Source organism: Myotis brandtii, unplaced genomic scaffold (assembly GCF_000412655.1).
Source record: "Myotis brandtii unplaced genomic scaffold, ASM41265v1 scaffold274, whole genome shotgun sequence".
In the NCBI taxonomy this organism is placed as follows: Eukaryota; Metazoa; Chordata; class Mammalia; order Chiroptera; family Vespertilionidae; genus Myotis; species Myotis brandtii.
Window position 1 is genome coordinate 4,591,826 of NW_005360425.1, and position 16,324 is coordinate 4,608,149.

Here is a 16,324-nt window from a genome sequence, read left to right on the forward strand (position 1 = left end):
GGTGAGGCCCGAAGGAGAGCCTGCCAAGCTCACGGAAAAAGGGAGGGTTCATGGAGGACAAGGACACGTAGACTGTTAGCCTTGGCCAATGTTGTTTTAAGGACTAAAGGAACCACAAAACACTTAGGATTTGAGCAACTGTTTGCTGTTGCCACTCAGACCTATCTTCCCAAGCCTTTCCCACTGCCAGGGGAAACCCCCAGTTGCAGAATTTGGGGAACTGGACATGCTGACCTGCATGCAGGACTGTTGGAGAGAAAAGGGACTGACAACCCACCACCAGCACGTCATGGAGGGAGTGGCCAGGTTCTGCATATCTCATCATGTCCTTCAGAAACATGCCACCCCTATATCGGATCCAAGGCCAGCTTTGATCAGATGCCTGTTCCCTTAAGTTAAATGGAGCAAATATAAAGTCCTTCCATAACAGAAAGAAATGGGACAGTTATGCACACCTAGCTAACCCAAAATAGCCTGCTTATAACTGCAGGAAAGAATAAGCTATACAGAACTTCACTTGACCCTATTTACATCCTAAAATTATTTCCAGTGAAGAGATTTATAAAATAAAACTATGATCAGAGTACAACACAAGATAGGCAGTTTTATGGAGTTTTTTCTTTATTGAGAAACTTAAAGACTTGGATACATCAAATAAAACCAATTTCTGGGGAAAGATCAAAACCCACAACAGGAAAAAAAAAAAAAAGTTAACACTGTCTGAGCTGTAGCAGAACCCAGAGAATATATTCTTTTAATTGAAAAATTCTAGGTGCTTCATAATTGACCTTTTGATACAAAATGACCTATTAAATTTGCAATTTGTGGTTCTTAGTGTTGAGGTCCATAGGACAAGCTAGGAAGTCTTCAAACCTTGAGCTGAATTTCATGAGGGGTTATTTGGCTTTTGAATCCTGAAAAGAAAAGCACCAACATAAATAATCAAAAGAACTTCAGAGATTCACTGAAATCTCTGGCGGATAAAAGGTATTACAGAGCAGGGTTTCTCAACCTCAGTGCTCACATTTTGGCCTGAAGAAAATTCTGCTGGGGCTATACTGTGCAGTGTAGAATGTTTAGCAGCATCCCTGGCCTATACCCACTAGATGCCAGTGACACATTCCCAGTTATGAGAACCAGAAATGTCTCCTGACATTGAGAAATGTCCTCTGAAGGGGCACACCTAATTTAGAGCCACGGACTTTGAGGATAACTAGTCTGTAAACCCTTACACCTCCCTCCTTGTAAGCCATCCTGTACTCAAAACTTTAGTTTTATGTTTCTGTTGCTTAAATTCCAAATGACAAAAGCCAAGGAACCATGGCTATGTTGAGTCAACCCCGACCATCATACCAGTTCTAGCCCGTACCACCTGCACTTTCCTTGACTGTGCCTCTGCTCATTTGGTTCTCTCCTTGATCAGCCTTTGTCAGAGGTCCTAGTTAAGCTTCACTCACCCAATCCCCTGCAGACAGGGACCATGGTCCCCAAGTCCAGAAGTTGACTGGAACACATGCTGTAACTGTAGTCAGGTGTGTGTCTGTCTCTTCCACTTTGACACCAAGGCCTGTGCCTACTGTGTTCCCAGAGCTAAGCAGTGGCTATATACACAGCTGACCCTCACCAATCTCAAACCAGGAAGATGGTCATAGAAATGAGGCTGTGAGATCTGATTATATTCATCATTATTCCAAACCAAAAATGTGATTACGAAAATCTGCTTATAACCATCAGGAAAGGATAAGCTATGCAAAATTTCTAACTAGGTGCTTATTGAGAAAACTGTTGTTTGCTCCTTATAATTTATAACCTGTACTCTTTTCTCCATGTTAATTCATCCAGATGATAGAAAAAACCCAGATGGCAGCATCCCCAAGTTAACTAGCTCTACATATTGTCCCTAAATTTTTAGGAAGATATTCACAAGTCAAACTATTATAGAAAACAAAAAATAGCCGAACGTACGTTTTTTCCTTGCCTAAGAGGTAGCAGCAGCAACAGTGCCCACCTTCTGGGCAGCTTCTTTCTTGGCATGATGAGCCTGTAGGACTGCCACAGCTTCATCCACCTGTGAGAAATCTCCAGGCGGTCAGTGACATCTAAGCAGAGCCCCTCCACTCCTCCCTGATGCCCAGGTCCAGTGGTGGCTTCTCCTGGTGCTGCTTTCTCAAATACCCACACCAGAGCGGCCCCTTCTCTCTGCCACATGTGGGGGTCCAAGGCCACCGGTCATCATCCGCAGCTGAGACCACCCTGCTCACCTTGGAGCGGAGAGACTCGGGGGACTCCAGCATGTGCAGCAGCTCGGAGTTGTCGATCTCTAGAAGCATTCCCGTAATCTTTCCAGCCAGGTTCGAATGCATGGTTTGGATGAGAGGGAACAAACGTTCGCCTATGGGAAGATACTCAAGTAAAAACCAAGTTGAATCCCGGGAAAGAATGGACACTGGTGTCCAGGTCAGTACCAGGCTCTGGCCCCCTCTTGTGCAAGCACGTACCCAGCATCTGCTTCTGTTCCTGGGGGGGTGCTGCAGCCAGCATGGAGGCGGTCAGGGGCTCCTGCCCCTGCACATGGACCGCAGGCTGGGGTGCCTGGGAACCAGGAGAGGCAGCGGGTTAGCACCAAGGAAAAGACACTTGAGAGTGATCAAGAGGGTGACCGTTCAACATCTGAAAGTCTACTATGTGAAAGAGGAGGTGGAGTAGTTGTCTTTGCTCTCAGGAACGTAGAGAGTGTGAAGTGAGGAATCGTGGTGTGGGCACAGACACACAGCCAACTACCCTAAGAACAGTATGCTATTGGAAGGGAAATAAAACAAACCTACAATGCTTGGCAACCATCTATCAAATGATTTTGATTTATTTAAGGTTGTTTACCCAAGGTTACCCAAGCATTCAAAACCTTAGTAAAATTTAAAACCTTGTTAATAAGTAAGGTACAGTGAACATGTGTATGTATAGCCTTTTCCTAAAAATTAGTTTTTTCCTTTAGAATGAATTCCTAGTAAAGACCAGGTCAAAGGGTATGCATATCAAACCATTTATAATTACATCCCACATAACCTTTATTGTACCAAATGTTTTTATTGTATCAAATACTTGAGGACTATCAACATGCAAGGTCAATGCCAATTAGAGCTCTAAAAGTAGGGCCTTGTAGGCAAAAAATATTTCACATAGCATCAAGTTCTGGGGAATATTCAACTTCAAGAGCATGGAGCAGGAGGAAGCAGCTCCTGGATCACAAGACTGGTATGTCTCCTCCAAGCAAAGTGCTACTGAGCTTTTCAACAAACCAGTTGCAGCATGGCTTGCCTGGGTGGCACAGCTCCAGAGATAGCAAGTTCCAGCTTAGACAATCTAATATCTGGGTCCAACTGCCCCACCTCAACTCAACACCTCTGAAACTGAACTCTGTGACATGAAGTTCTTTCCTGCCTCAATATATTCATTACCTTGTAGAGCAGCTAAGGATCCATTAAGCCATTGGAGGTGAAAGAGACATGAAAGCTCAATGAGCCGAATGAACACACATATATTGTAAAAAGGAAAGCAGGAAGCACCAGCGGTCTCCTCTGGGGCATATCCAAGGGAACTGTTTTAGGAAGAACACTTTTAAGCCCCTTCTGGCCCGCTAGAGGGCCCCTCAAGGGCAGTGTCACCACACACCACACAGCATCCTGACACAGAGCAGGCATTTTACACCTGTTTAAGGAATCAAAGCAAGGCATCTTTTAAATCGCACGGGAACGGGGGAAATCCTTTAGCGGTGTTTGGTGGACCCACCTGCAGAGGTGGTATGGCAGGGTGAGGGCTGCGGACACTGGAGGCATACTTGTAAGGTGCAACAGCCCGGGGAGCAGCAGCAGCCACAGCAGCGCGAGGTGCTAAGTTCTGCACAGCTGTGGGAACACCTTAGGAAAAGAACAAGTAAAATTAAAGCCCATCAGTCTGGGCAAAGACCCGTCAAATCCCATCTTTCCCCATTCTGTGTGCATCCAATACCACCTCCAGACTGGCAGCTGTCAGTCAGCCCTTGCTGGGCGGCACCAGCCCCACCAAAGTCCATAGCCAAGCGGTCCGGGCACTCAGACCCTACAACAGACCAGCAAATGCACATCAGTGTTGGCAGATGTCCAACTGGCCACGCCCCACAGAAGGAGAAATTCCAAAGTATGTTCAAACACATCACACAGGGGGCCTCTACTGCTACTCTCAAGGAACAGCCAACAGATAGCATACAACTCTTTCCACCTTTTGGCATACAGGACATACTCTGTAAAAAAAGTTTCCTTAACTCTCCCAACTCCACCCAGAAGAACGGGCTGCCTCTAGTCATCCAGCTAACAAACTTCTACCACTAACCTTGTTCACATGGCTCACCAATGAGCAAAGACTCTTAAAAAGTAACCAGCACTCCTAGAATGAATTGTTTCTCTGCCCCTTTGTACCTACCTAAGCACACAGCTAAGATGACAGAACCAGGACTCAAAGAGGAGCCAACAAACTGACCGACCCTGGGCAGAGCCTAGTCCTCCTGAGCCCTCCTCCCCAGGCCATGCTCCTCAAGGCCAGGTTGCTCACCGACTCTCTGAGCAGTGGTAGGGAGGCCACGAGAGGCCGGAGCATTACCAGTTGGAGCCAGGTGGCGAAGAGCTGGACGAGGCCCAGACTGGCGTATAGCACTTGGCATTCCTTGGAAGCCTGGTGAAAAGATAAAAATTGCACATCAGCAACGAATAATGTGGACCAGAACTTAGGCTGCACCTCAGAGGTGGGGCAAAGAGGAGAGGCAGGGGAGACCAGGATTAAGTATATCCTGGGTAATCAATCCGTTTCCCACCACCTACCTTGAGGTCTCCCACCTTGCTGCCAGCGTGGATTAGGTCTCATCTGTGCTAACTGGTTAGGTGTGTAATATGGAGGCCTTCCCTGAGCCTGCAAGAGAGAGCACCCAAGCCCATTTATTTCAAGGACCTGAGTCCACACTAGAGAAGCATCTGATCTCACTACCAGGCCTTGGCTAATTCAGGAAGCGGCTCTCTCTCTACTCAAAAGGAAGGTCAGTTAATGGAGAGTATTTTATTTCATCCCTGCCACTGTACGTATGACCATGGATAAATCCTTCATTTTATTTGAAGGACCCTTCCCTGTCGTTCTAGAACTCTGATATCCCCAACCACTGCAGGAGCCACCGTCAGTGGGCAGGTTCCAGAGCCATGAATGTACAGCAGACCCACCTGTGGAACTGCTGGCACAAAATAGCCACCAGCTGCAGGCTGGAACTGATTTAAGATGGCATTGGCAGGGAGTGCTCTCATTCCGGCCACCCGCTGCATATACTGGTTGGTCAGGTGAGCCTTTCGCTCTTCCTTCCTCTGGGCCAGGGCGACATACAGTGGCTTGGAGCCCACAATGCGTCCATTCATCTCAGTGACTGCTTTGGTAGCCTCTTCAGGAGATGAGAAGCAGACAAAGCCAAACCCTTTGCTTCTCCCATCCTCCAGCATTACCTACAAAAAGGAGACCAGCTTTAGAAAAAAGGTGTTCTACGTTCTGGCAGCTATTAAGACTCAGAAAACCTGGGTTCTGCTGAAAGAGAAATCATGTCTAGGAGAGGGGTTGTTCACCCTGTTCCAAACCAATTGAGTCACAACTTCTAAGGGTAGGACTTAGGCATTTTCTTTGTTAGAGTCTAAAGTTCCCAAACACTATGAAATGGCTAATGGTTTAAACCAGGAACTGAAAGATGTTCCATGATATCCAGTAGCACAGCTATCTCTAGGTATCCACAAGAGATCTAGATGATAATGTCAAGCAATTTAATTGTAGAATTCATCTGCCTAAGAGCTTGATGAACAAAATTTTAATAGCACGCTTAGGATATGCTTTGGAAACACTACATGTGGGAAGGAGTTAAAACCAATGACTGCTATTCAATGGGAGTAACAGCTGAAAAATGACCAGCTGGGAGACAGTTGGATTCTAGTCCTGGCTCTGCAACTTCTAAGCTGTACAACATTAACACAACACTTACTTCTCCTCTGAGCCTCAATGTCCATGAGGCAAATAGCTAGAGAGCCACATGTCCACTGGTTCAAGCAGTCTTTTCCCAGCTCATCTTTCACAAATGGCTTTTCCCCACTTGAAAAGCTTATTTACTACTTCCCCTGGCCTGTCTGTTCACAAGTGCTGGTAGCAATATGAATGTGTGTGTGGCACCATTTTGTCTTGGCTCACTGCAGGGAGAGCCTCCTTAAGGAGAGGACATGGAAGTGAAGGTGTGTATCAACCCAACAACTCTCTACCTATGAAATGGACCAACAAGGTAAGATCAAGATACCTTGATCATGAAAATGGTGCCTATGAAACTTCAAGATATGGTTCTTTTGCTCTCTTCTTGCAAATGACAATTGGACTATTGTGCTGATTAGCAAGGAGATTAGCATTCCTTGCACTGATGGAGGCCAGTCAAGGGGGTGATATGACGGAAGGGGAGAGGAACTAGAGAAACCCCACAGGGCAGTCTCTGGTCACCTCTCCGCTGTAACTGATGATGACACTCCCAGGTTGTGAGTGACTTAAGCTAAGCGCCAGGACAGGGTCACCTAGCGTCTTTACTGGCTCAGCCGGCCTTTCTCATCACCTAAAGGACTTTGTGACACCTGCTGCACCTCTGCTGAGCAGGACTAGAGTCTGCAACAGGCTGTGACCCAAAACTTTCAGATCCTATCACATTCCTGAAGTGCCAAAACCATAGGTCACCATCCTGATATAACTAGCATTCTTTTGCTCAAGGACTCAAATTCCTTGACTTTATTTTTATTTTTTTAAAAATATATTTCTTTATTGATTTAAGAGAGGAAGGGAGAGGGAGGAAGAGATAGAAACATCAATGATGAGAGAGTCATTGATTGGCTGCCTTCTGCACGGCCCCCACTGGGGACCAAGCCCTCAGCCCGGGCATGTGCCCTTGGCCGGAATCGAACTTGGGACCTTTCAGTCCCCAGGCCGACGCTCTATCCACTGCGCCAAACTGGCTAGAGCAAATTCCTTGACTTTAAAATAGGGTTCACATACTTACCCTGCTAACTCAGTTGATTTGATTATCAAAGAAAAATCAAGCAAATGACGCAAATTGCAAAACATGGAAAAACAAACTTCCCACTCATCTTTCCTTCTTTCTCAGACCAGGATGGAAATTCTCACCCCAGCTCTAAAATCCTCACAATACCTTCGTTCATGGAGAAAGTGTGGCAGAGCTGTAGAGACAGGCCGCAAGACAAACGAAAAACAACCCGTCTGGATATCCTCTGCTTTACTGTGGCACCATCTGTCCCCACACTAGCACGAAGCAGCAAAGAATGGGAAAGATTCAGGTGCTCTGGGGGGGTTGGCAGTGAGGGACTCATATTCATCTCCATACCCCAGGACTTGGGAGACAAGACAGCGCAGTAATAACCTAATGAATTGTCATTCTCCAGAGCATACACTCAGATGGCTAATTGAATGCCAGGAGGAATTTGCTAGATTAATGTGGTAGCTACTCTCAGAAATGAACACAATTTAGATCCTATTCCGTCAATGAAACCAATGCCAATAAACTGCTAAATGATTACAACTTCTGTTTTCAATCCGAGAATCTCAGTATAAAATACCTTAGCACTGGTGATGGATCCGAAAGGAGAAAACTCTTTCCTTAACTTCTCATCGCCAATGGTGTCATCCAAGTTCTTAATGTAGAGATTCACCCCCTATAGCAGAAGAATCACTATTAGTCTTTTTTTACCCCCTTTCCCCCATATATTCCATAAGACAGTGGTTTCTCAAAGTGTAGGCCTCAGACCAGCAGCAGCAGCATCTTTGGGTACTTGTTTGGAATGTAAATTCTCAGGCCAGAATCCAAACCTAATGAACTCTGGGGTCTAGCAACCCATGTGTGTTTGTTTATATTGATTTTAGAGAGAGGAAGAAAGAAGAGAAAAAGACCCATCAGCTGCCTCCTGCATGCCCCCTAGCAGAGATTGAGGCCAAAACCCGAGCATATACTCTGACTGGGAATCAAGGGGCAACCTCTCGGTGTATGGGATGCCGCCCAACCGAGCTACACCAGCCGGAGCAGCAATCTGTGTTTTAACAAGCCCTGCAGGGGATTCTGATGCAGGCTCAAAGTTGAGAAACTACCACTCTAAGATTCTGATAGGAGCACCATGTACTCACCTGCTATTATCATCTCCTCACAGCTGCTCTGGCTGACCACTCATCCCAGCAGGGCTCTCCTTGCCACCATTCCAAACAAATGCATATCATTTAAATAAAAGGAACCACAAAACTAAGACTGAGGCTTCTGGAACAGAGTCCCTAAAGGAATAAATTAATCTCTTTGGTCCCTGTTTTAGAATTGCTGCTATATCTGGTAGGCATATCCTTTTAAGCCTGATGATGGTGAGCAGGCTCCAAGTCCCCAAGAAAGTCCGTTAAATATCTGGGTGCTCTGCCAACACACATAGTAAATTCCTTGTTGGTAGGCTGTGCCAAGACCACCTCTCACCTGGTATCGACTAATTCTCTCTTGCTTCAGTTGTTCAAATTTCCGTTTTAACTCAGCCTGCCGTTCCACTTTCTTCTGTGCACGGCCTACAAAAATGACTTTCCCACTGATTTCTTTTCCATTCATCTCTTCCACAGCCTAAAGAAGAAATAAATATGCATCTTTAAAACAGGATGCAGAGGCAGGGGCCTCGCTCTGGAGATCTGTAAGACCCACCAAATATTCCGAAAGAAATCTTCCCTATAGGGCTAAAAACTAACTTCACTCTGTCTCTGAAGTCAGCTAAGCAAATTCAAACTTCCTCATCAATAGAACGGGGTTAATATTTAGATGGATTATTGGCCCAGATAACATGGGGGGTGGGGGGGGGAAATAGCACAGCTGTATAAATACAAGCATAGAAGACACGAGCCTGGCTTAATCATCTGGCTGTCATTAGATTCAGTTCTTTTGTGGGTACGAAGTGATACATGTCAAGGGCCTAGAATGTATCTAATGCTACGCCCACAGGTAGCTGATGTCCTATTATCAAATCACAAACTCTCTGGTCTATAGTTCCCTTGCCTATGAATGGGAACAAACACCTGTCACCTGTCCTATTTCCAACCTGCAAGGCCGAAGAGCTAAGGTGACAGGTATGTGCCAGGTGCTTTGAAAACAGTTAACTGATACATTAACATGTAAAACCCCTTAAGAAGGCCATTCCAGAGCACAGTAACTGTACATCACTACTAGACACTTAGATAATTCCAGCTCCACTCTATGTGTTACCAAGGCCCTAGCTGCACTCTGGAGCCTTCCTATAAAATTTTCCCGACCCTGGTGGTACTCTCACCTTATTGGCATCCTCGTGTTTTTCGTAACTCACGAAGCCAAAGCCTTTGGATTTCCCAGTGGGATCTCTCATCACCTTGACACTTGAGGTCTTACCTATTACCAAAGGACAGAACTATTAGTAACACCATCGGTACCACAGTTCAAGGAGCCCACTTGAAGCAACCTCTTGCTGAACCCAGATGGACTACTAAGAAAGAGACACCGTGCCTGGCCTTCTAATTCTGACCAAGCTGCTGAGATGGCCTTGGAGCTTGGACGAGGTAGAGTAAAGCCAAGAGCTGAGGCCTGGAATCTATTCTTAGCTACGCTGTGACCTTTGTCATGGAAGGTGTTTTACTTCTGGGTCTAGGTGCCCTCTTCTCTTCATTGAAAACAGATGAAGTCCAGGTCTGGTGGACTATGAAAGAGGGCACATGGGCCAAAGGACCTGACTCACCAAACTGGCTGAACAGCTCTTTCAGACTCTCATCATCCACCTCTTCCCCAAAGTTTTTGATATACACATTAGTGAACTCCTTGGCTTTGGCCCCAAGCTCGGCTTCCCGCTCTTTTCGAGACTTGAATCTGCCCACAAACCTAAAAGGAACCCATGAAAAACAGTGATCATCCAGAGGAACAAGCCATGATTTCCAGGGACCAAAGGAATGCAGGTTAAAGGCTGACAGGAGAAGTTAAAACACAAGTCCCAGTCCAACCACCAAGAAAGCAAGCTCAGAAATGCCCAACTCCCCACAGAAAGAAAAAGCAGCAGGACTGTCCTGCAGGGACCAGCCCCAAGGCTCCTGGTTCACACCAGGCTACTCCTACCACATCACACTGCCTTCGTGAAGAAACCTGATGACCAAGTTTTTTAAACGTCCATTTCTGTGCATCTATGTAAATGCATAGAAAAGGTCTGGAAGGATACAAACCAAACTGTTAACAGTGGTTAATCTGAGGAGTGAAATTGCTGGAGTGGACTACCTTTCATTTTTCACTTTATTCATTTCATTGTTGTTTACACTTAATAGGAATGTATCCATACATTGAATATCTTTAGGTTTCCCTCTAGTGATATCTTTGGGCACATACACATTATCAATGCAACCCATCCCCTGGTCTGCTCAACAACGCAGAGGACAGAAATAATCTTTGTTTAGTATAGCCAAGACTTATTGTCTCTTCTCCTCTCCTCTCCTCGATGGCTTAGCTAAGATCTCCATGTCTCCATTCTGCAATAACCACACCAAAGCAACAAGGTCTATTATAAATAGTGTCTTCTGCGATGGGATGAGATTTTATTGTAACCAAATTAAGTATTACTGTGGAGCCAGCCTGTGATAAAAGGCTACTGAGTCATAAATTAGCCAAGTGGAGATCCAGGGACAATTTGGCAAGTGACCCCATGGACAGACCAAGGTCACATGGCTAATATACAGCTCCTGGTTAGTCCAGGGCCCTCTCCACTCTGCCGCTGGCCAAGACCCCTGCTCAGAGTGGGCTTTGAGCTGTTTTCCAGCCAGCCCAGGTGCCAATGATCATAAGACCCAGACATGTGCTTTTAAGGGAGAGGCGGCAGGCAGGCCATGGCTTGGGCAGGAAGCCCACCTTTGGCGAGTCACAAGGGCTGCCATGGCTCAGCAGGGAGACTCACCAGCCCAGGAGTGGAGAGGTAGGAGCAGGCCACACTTGGGCCGAGAGAACCAGGAGCCGCCTTGTGTGTGTCAGTTAATACCGAGGTGGGGCCATGGCTGGCTCATGCGATGGCTGTTGCTCCAGACTGGGACACTCACACTTTGCGGTCATTGAGGAGCATGCCGTTCATCTTCTCGATGGCCTTGTCTGCAGCCTCTTGGGTCTCGAAGTGAACGAAGGCATAACCCTTAGAGCCATTCTCGTCACACACCACCTGTCAAAGACAAGGCAGGCCACGTTAGTGCCACTGGCCAGCTCCCGAGATTCAAGAACCAGATGGTCTCTTACTCAGGGTCTCCCATGTCTGAGGCTTTTAGCCTACCCCGGGGCAAACTGCAGGAGGCTACAGCAATTAAGGTTTTTCTAACCCTCACTACAGCATCAGCCACTCAGTAATGTTCCATTTACAAATGGTAGCCATGTAAACAACCACCACACAAGTTGTTAGCAATTCTCCACATAAACAGGTGCAGAGAAAATGAAGGTGAGTTTATGCTTCTAAAATGACTACACACAGCTTCCTGGAAACCACAGGCACTGCTCTGGGTTCCCGCCCCCAACAGAAACCTTTTCGTGCTTTCCAAAGTTAGAAGACAGGAAGGATATTTCAGGCAGAGGGAAGAACAAAGACACAAAAGCACCTGCTAGTTATGTTGGGTTGTGGCACGAGATTATCTACAGGGAACATTTAGGCCTAAGAGCCATTTCCAGAATTTTGAAAATTTACATGCCCTGGCACCCAAAACCCAGGCAGTTTCCCGTTTAGTATTTATCTTGTTTTCAGAGTAGTTATTCTGCTGCAATTATTTAATCAGTGTTTACCTTGCAGGACAGAATGTTTCCAAACGCAGAAAAAGTATCATAAAGTGCCTTGTTATCTATAGATTTGTCCAAGTTCTTGATGAAGACGTTTCCCACACCCGATTTTCTCAAAGAGGGATCCCTTTGAGACCACATGATGCGGATTGGCTTTCCCTTAATCACATCAAAGTTCATAGTATCCAAGGCCCGCTCAGCTGCAAGAGAAACACATTTTAGTCGAGGATATAAAACACCTCACGTAGGTAACTGCCACTATCCCAGGAATAGGCAATCCCAGAACTTTTCAAGGTAATAACTGATAAAAGGCAACTCTTACAATTAAAGGGCATCAGATGCCTCTAACCTGTGTTGCTACTGAGGGTAAAATAACTTCTAGCCAAGTAATCTACTTCATGGCTGAAGTCTCAACCCCTCTGGGTCTGCATCCTTGTTGGGTGTTGGGTCAGGGAATTAGGCAAGATCATCTAAATGGCCTTATGGCACCAGGATCAAATGATAACACAGTAGTGGGGGATTTGTTCCAAGACACCACCACCCCCAGCAGATGCCTGAAACCACGGATGGTACCAAACCTTATATATGTTTTTTCCTATACATACATACCTATGACAAAATTTAATTTATAAATTAGGTAAGAAACTTAGCAGTAACTAGTAATAAAATGAAGCAATTTTCACAATACACTGTAATGAAAGTTATAAGGTGGTCTCTCTGTCTCAAAATATCTTATTGTACTATACTCAACTTTTCACTTAAATGAAGCACTTTCCAGTTCTCTCTGGCATATCTGAATTGCCCGTATCACTACTCTTGTGCTTTGGGGCCATTATCAAGTAAAATAAGGGTTATTTGAGCACAAGCACTGCACTACTGCAGTCGATCTGATAACGGAGACAGCTACTAAGTGACTTGACCAACTGGCGGGTAGTGTACAGAGCATGAATATGCTGGACAAAGGATAACTTGTCTGGGCAGGATGGCGGGAGATCTCATCACGCTACTCAGAATAGCGTGCAATTTAAAACTTATGAATTATTTCTGGAATTTTCCATTTAATATTTTTGGACCACGGTTGACCACGGGTAACTGAAAACATAGAAAGCAAAACAGGAAATAAGGGGGGACTACTGTACCTCCTATTTGATTAAGCTTTTTTATCACTTATAAAAGACATTGCAGCCTATCACTCACCATGACAGGTGGGACAAATGAAATTATCCACTTTATAAAATTAACAAACTTACGTTCAGGGTGGCTAAATGATGCGGCTAACTAGTGATTAAGAAACTAACACCCACCTGGGCAGCCCGCGTGGCTCAGTGGTTGATAATTGACATATGAACCAGGAGGTCATAGGTTCGATTCCCGGGCCTGGGCACATGCCTGGGTTATGGGCTTGATCCCCAGTATGGGGCATGCAGGAGGCAGCTGATCAATGATTCTCATTATTGATGTTTCTATCTTTCTCTCTCTTTCCCTTCCTCCCTAAAATCAATAAAAATGTATTAAAAAAAAGAAAGAAACTAACACCATTGTCTAACCATTATGAAGCTAACACAGAATATAGAATTAACAAAACTGTGAGCAAGTGATTGGGACTGAAAATGTGCTATCCCTGGTTTCAGCCCCGTTTCTTATATTCTCAGTTTCTGAGAACAGAAATTGATTCAGATAAAAAGCCTCAATCACCAAAATGATAAATATTCATGGTCACACATAGAAATGTTCTTTGTATTACGAGACAAGAAAGATAAAACTGCAGCATCTTTCTGCCTAAGTAGACAGTGCATGTAGGCCCTGCACCTGGTGGTTTCCAGGCCTTCAAATGCCTTGGTGTCCAAACAAATTCTCCATCCAAGGCCTTGGTTCCTTAGCTTCCCACCAAATCCATGTGTGCACCATGGAGACCATTTAAAGGACCAGAAGCTAAAATTTATCATCACATGCAGTCAGGAGTAATTCTCTTTGCTCGTAGTAACAAGGACCCAGGGCTGGTGGCCATTTACCCTGATTTATGCAATGATAGTATTACCCAGGAATGTCCTCCATGAAGGAATGGGGGGGTGGGGGGTGGGGAGGTTTTCTGCCTCAAGGCACCGTCTCACTTTAAAAGGGGACAAAATTCCCTAACGGCCCCTCCACAAGCTTAGCTGCCCAGCCAGCCAACAAGTATCTCCCCCCCCACCCCCCCGCCCAACCACCTTTTCCGTCTTCCTTAGGTGCGCTCCTCAGAGTGGGAGGGGAGGAGGGGAGGAGGTCAGGAAGTAGGAGATAGGGCAACCCCAAACCAGGAAAGGTCCAGGCACAGGGGAGTTTGCTTGTGATGACCAGCTGAGATAGAAAGCCTGGGACCCCCAATTTGTGTTGTTTCATTAATTAGCAGAGAAGGAACCCATTCCAACACGGCTCCTCTTCTATTTCCAGACAGTGCTGCAGAAGGCAAGTCAGCTTAGCCTGACAAATGGGGCTGCACTTATTTATAGCAGGGAGAGGGCCTGCAGAGCTATGTGTTGGCAGACAACACTGACCAATGGCTTCTGCTACTATAAGTGACAGGACTTTTGTTCAGAAGCGTCAAGAAGGCAGGCAACAGCCAACACACCCACTCCTCCCACCTAAAAAGGCCACACTCAGCTACCTTCTTTGTGCCTGTGGCCAGACACAAGCCAGCTCAGAGCACACTGAACTGACGGGAGCAGTGCCTTGTGTATCCCAGCAAGTCCTATCCTCTGGCCTCCGCTGCATCCTGGGCAAGTGGCATTCTCTGTGCTTCACAGACAGCAAACCAAGTGGGGACAATAACAGGGACCTGGAGACCCTTTGCCACAGAATGGCTGGTTTCTCCTGGTAATGATCTCTACAGTTGTTCCTTGCTAATCTGGAGTCACGTGCAGCCCCTGATTAGGTTTCCGCAGGCCTGGCCACTGCCACCACGCCTGCGGCATACCTCCCCACGCCACTGCTCCACGCTAAGGCCCAACGTGGGTTCTCGGAGCACTGCACGGGCAGGCCCAGCTTGGCCTCCGACCTCCTGCTGTCCCTTCTCCTTCTCAGGAGCCCTACAGTCTATAGGCTTCAGATGGGAGGAAATAAAGGGTTTTGACAAGTGTAAAGCGCTGTTCACAGGTGAAATGATAATCCCCATCAGCCAGCGATTTCCGCAGCCGTGCTTCCCCAGGCTACCTTGGGATCCATTCTCCACAGACCTGGCCTCCTCCCGACAGAACTCCCCCCCACACCAGCTGCAAACACCCCGATCAGGGAGCTGGCCTGGCACGCGAGGCTCTGGTGGTGCGAACTCAAGTGCCTGCTCAAATTTAACGCAGAGACGCATCCCCCTGCTTCCTACCTGCCTGGAAAGATGCGAATCGGCACAAAAATCAAACCGATTCTCAGTCCGGGGGGTAAAGGTAGGAGAAGGGGCCGAGGTTCCGCCACCTCAAATTTCTGCAGGAATTGCATTTCAATGGTGCTCGCTGGCAGGCCTGTGAGGGCACCTGCCCACGATCACTCAGCAGCCAGGGGCTCTCACACACCAGCTCCACTGGACCACACGCAGCCTGGGAGCGCGGCGACTTCCCCCCGAGACCATTTTAGTCTCCTTGGGCTCCAACCCCTCTGCCACCGCTGATTAGCCCAAGGTCACCCAGTGAGCAAGTGGTGGGAACCGGACTGAAAAACTCTGGCCATCGGATGCCAGGATCCCACGTTCTGCGCCCCTGCATCCCGGCTCCCCACATGGCTTCTGGGGCCACGGTGCTGTCTGCGGTCGCGGGGCCCCCTCCATGGGGGCAGGGACCTGCCTGGGGGATGGATGGCTCCGAGGCGCCCCCCCACCCCCCGCTCCCCCCGGATCCCGGGCATCTGCGGGCAGCTCCCACTCACCGTCGGCCGGCTGCTGGAAGTTGACGTAGGCATAGCCCAGGGAGCGGCGGGTGATCATGTCGCGGCAGACCCGGATGGACAGCACAGGCCCCGCAGGGCTGAACTTTTCATACAGCATGGCCTCGGTGACGTCCGAGTGCAGGTCGCCCACGTACAGGGAGGCCATGGGGTAGCTGCTGGCGGCAGCGTTCATCTCCCCAGCCCCCACGACCCCTGTGGCTCACAGAGTGGAGCTGAGAAGCTGGTGCAGGCTCGGAAAAAGGAGGGCACCTAGGAGTCGGGATGGCTTGCTCGAGACTGCAGGACCGCAGACAAAGGCTCTCAAAAACAATATGGCCCTCCCGGGGAGTTTGTAGTCTCCGGCTCCCAATTTCCAAAATAGATGTGTTAATAAAATGGGGACTTCCCTCCCAATTACAAAGATTCTCCGGGAGCCAGGCAAGCGGTGCCCACGCGGCCTCCGGGGTACGCGTTTCTCGTTAAATATAGGCCTCGGGCGGCTGGCGGTTTAAGATTACAGCAGCCGGGGACGAGGGATGCAAAATATTTGTCGGT

At 47.4% G+C, this 16,324-nt stretch overlaps 1 protein-coding gene across 4 annotated transcripts; it reads right to left on the reverse strand.

Moving 5' to 3' along the window:
* Positions 1 to 598: 598 nt before the first annotated feature.
* On the reverse strand, positions 599 to 15,977 carry PABPC4 (poly(A) binding protein, cytoplasmic 4 (inducible form)). 4 transcript variants are annotated; one of them, XM_005868641.2, is made up of 16 exons: positions 15,770 to 15,977; positions 11,885 to 12,078; positions 11,161 to 11,276; positions 9,825 to 9,964; positions 9,387 to 9,481; positions 8,552 to 8,689; positions 7,659 to 7,754; positions 5,241 to 5,513; positions 4,851 to 4,938; positions 4,633 to 4,704; positions 4,009 to 4,095; positions 3,787 to 3,914; positions 2,499 to 2,592; positions 2,262 to 2,392; positions 1,966 to 2,068; positions 599 to 914 (listed from the first exon to the last, which is right to left on the reverse strand). In XM_005868641.2, the coding sequence occupies exons 1-15, from the start codon at positions 15,960 to 15,962 to the stop codon at positions 1,979 to 1,981; spliced, it is 1,935 nt and encodes a 644-aa protein (XP_005868703.1). In that variant the 5' UTR covers positions 15,963 to 15,977; the 3' UTR covers positions 599 to 914; positions 1,966 to 1,978. The 4 variants fall into 4 exon arrangements, with proteins under 4 accessions (XP_005868703.1, XP_005868702.1, XP_005868705.1 ...); XM_005868640.2 differs by having other exon boundaries at positions 4,585 to 4,704; XM_005868643.2 differs by lacking the exon at positions 4,009 to 4,095.
* Between the last annotated feature and the right edge of the window lie 347 nt (positions 15,978 to 16,324).

Excerpts from the sequence above, each read along its gene's own strand:
- PABPC4 (XM_005868640.2), bottom strand. The coding sequence starts at position 15,962 with ATGAACGCTGCCGCCAGCAGCTACCCCATGGCCTCCCTGTACGTGGGC. Across the intron at positions 9,482-9,824 it reads AGAGCTGTTCAGCCAGTTTG|GTAAGACCTCAAGTGTCAAG; the intron begins GTGAGTCAGGTC and ends CTTTGGTAATAG. Across the intron at positions 4,705-4,850 it reads GCAAGGTGGGAGACCTCAAG|GCTTCCAAGGAATGCCAAGT; the intron begins GTAGGTGGTGGG and ends TCTTTTCACCAG.